The following is a 6478-nucleotide window of genomic DNA, read 5'->3' on the forward strand; positions in this document are numbered from 1 at the left end:
AATATACAAAGCAAGTGATGCACAGTGCAATTGCTCGCCGCCCGCCAACCGATGTCCAGCCAGTCCCCGAGCAGCGGCCCCCCCGGCCAGCTTTCCCCAGTTTATGTACTGAGCATGACGTCACATGGTATGGAATGTCCCTTTGGCCAGTTTGGCTGTGCCCCCTCCCAGCTTCTTGTGCACCTCCAGCCTTCTCAGTCGGTAGAGCATGGGAAGCTGAAAAGTCCTTGACTTAATATAAGCACTGCTTAGCAACAACTAAAACATCGGTGTGTGTTATCCATAATTCTCATCCTAAATCCAAAACACAGCACTGTACCAGCTACTAGGAAGGAAATTTACTCTATCCCAGCCGAAACCAGGACAACTGTATTACTGAAATAAGCTGTCACTGAAAAGTATTTATTGTGCCATTATATCAACATAATCTTAGCCTATACTCATTATAATAGCACCTTCCTGAAGAGGAAAAGAGGAGAAATACCAGAAAAATTTGTAACTATATCATTAAAGAATCTCACTCTTACATACTTCAGTTTACCTTCTTTTTTCTTTTTCTGTAGGTTGTGACCTCATCCCAGTCCAGTATCTCAGATGGGGTGATCCTGAACCAATTGCAGCAGTTGTTTTTGCATGTCTAGGTCTGCTGGCCACCTTGTTTGTTACAGCTATATTCATAATGTACCGTGATACTCCAGTGGTCAAATCATCCAGCCGAGAACTTTGCTACATCATTCTAGCCGGCATCTGCTTGGGTTACTTGTGCACTTTCTGTCTCATCGCAAAACCTCAACAGATTTACTGTTATCTTCAACGAATTGGCATTGGCCTCTCCCCAGCTATGAGTTATTCTGCTCTAGTAACTAAAACCAACCGCATTGCAAGAATCCTGGCTGGCAGCAAGAAGAAAATTTGTACAAAGAAACCTAGGTTCATGAGTGCCTGCGCCCAACTGGTTATTGCATTTATCTTGATATGTATACAATTAGGCATAATTGTTGCCCTCTTTATAATGGAACCACCAGATATAATGCACGATTACCCAAGCATCCGAGAGGTCTACCTGATTTGTAACACCACCAACTTGGGTGTTGTAACTCCCCTTGGATATAATGGATTATTAATTTTGAGTTGCACCTTTTATGCATTTAAGACAAGAAACGTCCCAGCTAATTTCAATGAAGCAAAGTATATTGCCTTTACAATGTATACCACCTGCATCATTTGGCTGGCTTTCGTGCCAATATATTTTGGAAGCAACTACAAGATAATCACCATGTGTTTCTCAGTGAGTCTGAGTGCCACGGTGGCCCTCGGCTGTATGTTTGTGCCCAAGGTCTATATCATCCTTGCTAAGCCTGAAAGGAACGTACGCAGCGCATTCACCACATCGACTGTGGTCCGCATGCACGTAGGAGATGGAAAGTCATCTTCAGCTGCAAGCCGCTCAAGCAGCCTGGTGAACCTGTGGAAAAGAAGGGGATCATCTGGTGAAACCCTTAGGTAAAGTTTGCTAATGTGGGAGTGTGGGGAAGCAATTATGATCTTCTGAGAGTTATTAATAGTGGAAGGACAAAGGGAAATATATTAATTCCCTTTGCCTCTGCACTGGGAGAGGAGTGAGTCCTCTCTCCCACATCTGTAACAGTTTCGGGTTTGATTTAGTCAAAAAGTTGTGCAAAAACAGGGGACAGAACAATGGGAAAACAATTACAAGGCTGGAAGTACTGGCTGTATCAACTGTACATTTAATGTAGGGAGGGAAACAAGATCTTAGGAGAAAAAAAACAACAGAACAAGAAACATAACTCATTGCCTTGTCCTGAATGCACCCATTTACAATCTCTTTCCCTTGAATGAATTGCATAGTGTCTGTATTTTGCCTCTAGTCACAGCAGTAAGACAACAGGGTTGCTGCTAGTGCTATATAATCAAGGTGGAGTAATAAATGCAAGTGGCATTGTGAGCAGCCACTCACAGACATCTGAGGATTTGTTTCATATGACTCTTCTGTTATACTTTTCTCTCCTATTTCCTTGATTTTCCTTTCTTGTATTATCTCTTCCTGCTTTCTTTCTTTTTTTCCTTACCTATCTTCTCTTCTTTACCTTTCTTGATACCTTTTTCTGTATTCATCCTCCTAACTCCATCAAATTCAGGTGCTCACAGGCCCCGCTCTTGCTACCCTTCCTGCCATTGAACAGGTACTCCCTTGAGAGATATCTCTTTGTTTCTGACCAAGGAATTATTTGAATTCAGTGATCACGAAGACAACTTGTATGTTCAGTGTATAAAAATTAAAGTAAGTGAACACTAAAGAGAAAGGAGAGCTCTGGAGTGAAAATACTGCAATAGACAGAGTGTGTAGAAGTGCACCCAGCCCAGTGGTTCATTTACATCTTGATCCCTTTCACTTTTGATATCGGTGCCGTGGGGATGATTTGGGTTATTTAATTGCTGGCATAAACAAAGAATTTCACCTATACAAAAGTGCAGAGAAACAGTTTTTCATTCCTCTGCTATATATGTCTAGCCTGGAAGTGACAAGTAGCTAGATTTTCCTCCTCACTAGAAACAAATGTGGATTTTAGGATTGATAATATGAATATTTCCAGACATGCCATTGTTCACAACTGGAGTTGGCATGGAACGAGGGCATGTACTTCCATTTTTGTGTGAACCACAATTTAGACTCAAGGGAGGATTTTATTAGTAATACCTGCAGGACAGATTATGCCAAAGTGATGATTTGTGTCTGTCAGATTATTACTGATGCTTCTCTTTCAGTGACACTGAATTGGTTCAGAAATGGCCAGTCTATTACAAGATATTTTATACCTACGATCTGTTAATGATGGTATCTTCCAGTTCATTTCCAGGTGCAGAGTAGGATGCTATTTTGAAATTATAAACCCTTTATCAGTTTAAGTGATGTTTATCTGAAATGTCATTTTCTACAACCTCTGTCTGTATGCCTGAGTGACCTGAGGTCTCCAGATTAGAAGCCCTACATCCACTTCTGGGCCAGCTAAAAGAGGCATTCTTCATAATATGTCCTCAATAGGAGGGCATTCTTCCTCTTTGAGATCATTATTATTTTCCCTCACTTTTGCTGCAAAGCTCATTTGCCATCTCACAACTTTTTTACTCAACAAGATTAAGTTATAGATGAAGGGAATATCTTGGGCTTGGGAAGGATTTGTCATCTGTTAAGGCCCAGTTTTGAAAGATATTGCTCCAAAATCTTTGTTTTGTTCTGAAAAGTAAGGAGTGTACCCTGCTATTGAATATCCTAAAAGACAAAGTGTATTTTCTTCTTTTTGAGGACTCTGTTTCCGTTTCTTTATATCCCTCAATGTGTAGATAACACCTGTGGTAGAGAGTTATTAGCAGAATGTAATAGTTCATCATTGACAATTACTTCTTTTTCAATAGCACTGTCTTGGAAATGCCTTCGATCCTGAAGAGCATTGAGAGTGCCCAATATGGGTGTGTAGGAATGAAAAAGGCAGCACAAAGCTGATATATTGACATATTTACCTAGATATAAAGAACTAGAGGTTTCATTTGAAATCTGGAGAAAAATTTTCATGTCATCAGCAGTGTTCATCAACACCTAAACCTGCAACAAAGACGACACTCCTAAATGCATGTGTCTGAATCCTCAGCTGGTTAAACTGTGATGGTGCCAGTGAGTTTAGCAGTGCTCAGTCAGCGTGTGCCTGAAGGGCCTGGGAATCCAAGAGCAAATTGATTCCATCGATCATGGGAAATTCTCTCTAATCAATGCCTATCTGGTTGCATGAAAGAAAACAAAACAGAGTCCTGAAATGTGCTGAGTAAATTTAAAATGCTGCTTAGGACTTCACCTATGTCTGATATCATCTCCAAGACCAGAAAACCACTTTCAGCTTCAATTCTGCTTACTATAGAGCATGAGCAAACAGAGTCTGACCATTTTGCTTAATATTCAAACATTTCTTTAAAAAAATCTTGTTGCACAAAGTAATATTTTTCAAGGTATTATGCAGTACAATGAGCAAAAGCTTGTTTGGATAGTTATTCAAGTAAACACTGAAGTACTCAGAATCAAAGGAAATATGCACTACAGCTACATGGCATTATTTAAATAGCTCAGAGGGGTTTCATTTAAAAAAGAGTGAGTCACTGTTGAATTTTAAAGAAACATGCTATTTAAGTCACCAGTGCATAGAGGGGCCCCTATCATTAGTATTTTGCTTCTTGACACTAATTTATAATACAGTGTAATTTTGCATCAAATCATTGTCAAACAGATAATGCCAATGCTCCATTCAGAGCTTTCATATAAGCTGCAAAATGACAGATAACAAGACTGCTTTTGCCTAAATAAAGCAACGCATCTGTTAGAGTCCTAAATTACTTTTTGCATGGGGTGTTCTTCAATTAAGAAAACTCAGGCAAGCTGTGGATATGTATTGGAATGAATCTTCACGTACTGAAATAATGTAGAAGGAGAGAGTAAAACTATTCATTACCTAGTGAAATGAAAACCATTTCATGTAGGCTGTTGTGATTCAGCAGTATTCACCAAAATATATTCTACCCTCATTTAAAAGTAGGCCTAACAAACCAGACATTATCAGAAGCAACTCCACAAAGAAGAATGCTGAACACTACATAGCTGGAGTCAAAGCCACACAACCTGTGTAGAGAGGCATCTGGACCTTCTGCTTCCCGTTATCTTACCAGCTAATTTCATAGGGACTAGGAAGGACATAAATAAATTGAGCAAATCTTACCTTAAGGTCTCAGGACCTATTATCACATATGCTACACAGCCCTTTTGCAAGAGTCCAAAATACAGGGCTAGTTTATCCTCTCCTCATTCTCAAATAACCCAGCATCCCAGGTAAGATAAGGACTGTATATTTCTGCTACAAGAGCTGCTACTGTGATATTTCTAGCCAGGACTGCACACCAAAAGGTGTCAGTAATGCTAACAGGGCTGTTATCTGACATGGAGCTTTCAGTCCTGTAAAGAAGACGGAGTACAGGAAAAACTGGGGAAGTTTTGTGGAAAGCTGAAGCTGGCCTGCATTCCTCACATGTATGCCCATTGAGAAAGATACTGATCATGAGTTTCTGCCACAGCACATTCTATTGGGGCACATTTCTTATAGTACAAATGCCAATTTTGTCTTCGTTTATATGCAGCTTGAACAATTTCTTTGACACATTTTGAATGATGATAAAAGAACACTACACTTCTCTTCCAAACTAATTTGTAAAAAATTTTTACTTACCAGACTTTGTCAGGGCACGGGTTATAGGTCCATACTCACAATTTTCACACCAAAGGGCTGATGTACTTTTGGTGATCTGATTGGTCATACGGTACACTAAGACTAACACTCCATCAGGTCCATTGCCTGGCAAAACAAGGGAAAACACAGCTTTACACTAAAAGACCTTTACAATTCTGGTTTTATTTAGCTGCAGAAAAAAAAAGACATTATTTGAAATCCTGAAGTTTTATAGAATGGACAAATAATTTATTGGTGACTTTTAGTTATTTAAATCAACTCTTGTGCGTATGTATTATAGAAGTGACCTGCACCATCCTTGAACTGTAGCAGTGACCAGCTTTTAGCCTTTGCTCATCTCAGTGTAAAAAATCCCAGTGGAAGCTGAAAAGTGAAAGTGCTGCACAAAACAGAACCAGATATTACTGTAGGGCAAAAGATGTGACTGAGAAATCATCATGTACCAAAAAAAAGTTAATTTCTACAGATGCTGTCTAAAAGGGGGCCATCGACTACAAATTGCACGAAAGTGCTTAGATGGCTTCATACTATGAGACAATGGCAAAAAAGTGAGGGGTAAGCTTCTTACATGACGTAATGTCATTAGAGCAGGCAACAATTTACATGAGGTGAAGGTTTGACTCAATGGGTATTCTTCTTATTTAAAAACACAAAATCTAACCATAGTGATACAACAAGATATTATTTGTTTGCTTAATAGCCTTGCTAGAAAAGAATTTTGATGCAGGAAAAAAATATTTGACTCTTCAGAGGAAGTCATTATCATTTTGACTTATTAGTCTGCATTTATTAATGAATCAGTTCCCAAACTGATCATTGGGTGCTATTTTAATCTAATATGCCACAAAAATTTAGATTAAGAGATTTCTAAATGGTTTGAGTCCTTCATTATTCCCTAAATGATTTAGTCTTGGTGTCTTTTTGAACAAGCTTGATACTGTGATTAATTAAACTTCAAATATTGTGGAAAGATTGAAGAATATTTTATGAAACTCAGTGAAAGGTATTAGATCTGAAAGATTTTGATAAATTGCTGCTAAAACATTCCATCTGTATAGGATCATAGAATAGTTTGGGTTGGAAGGGACCTTTAAAGGTCATCTAGTCCAACCCCCCCTGCCATGGGCATGGACACCTTCAACTAGATCAGGTTGCTCAGAGCCCCGTCCAAC

At 39.1% G+C, this 6478-nt stretch overlaps 1 protein-coding gene across 3 annotated transcripts in view; it reads left to right on the forward strand.

The window, feature by feature from the left end:
- The window catches only part of GRM5 (glutamate metabotropic receptor 5), a 286832-nt gene that overhangs the window by 261736 nt on the left and 18618 nt on the right, over nucleotides 1-6478 (forward strand). For all 3 annotated transcript variants that reach the window (XM_019473927.1, XM_019473928.1, XM_019473929.1), the window contains exon 7: nucleotides 564-1503. In XM_019473927.1, coding sequence (XP_019329472.1) covers nucleotides 564-1503 — 940 coding nt within the window. The remainder of the gene's footprint in view (nucleotides 1-563; nucleotides 1504-6478) is intronic.

Source organism: Aptenodytes forsteri, unplaced genomic scaffold, assembly GCF_000699145.1.
Source record: "Aptenodytes forsteri isolate BGI_AS27 unplaced genomic scaffold, ASM69914v1 Scaffold376, whole genome shotgun sequence".
NCBI classification, from domain to species: Eukaryota; Metazoa; Chordata; class Aves; order Sphenisciformes; family Spheniscidae; genus Aptenodytes; species Aptenodytes forsteri.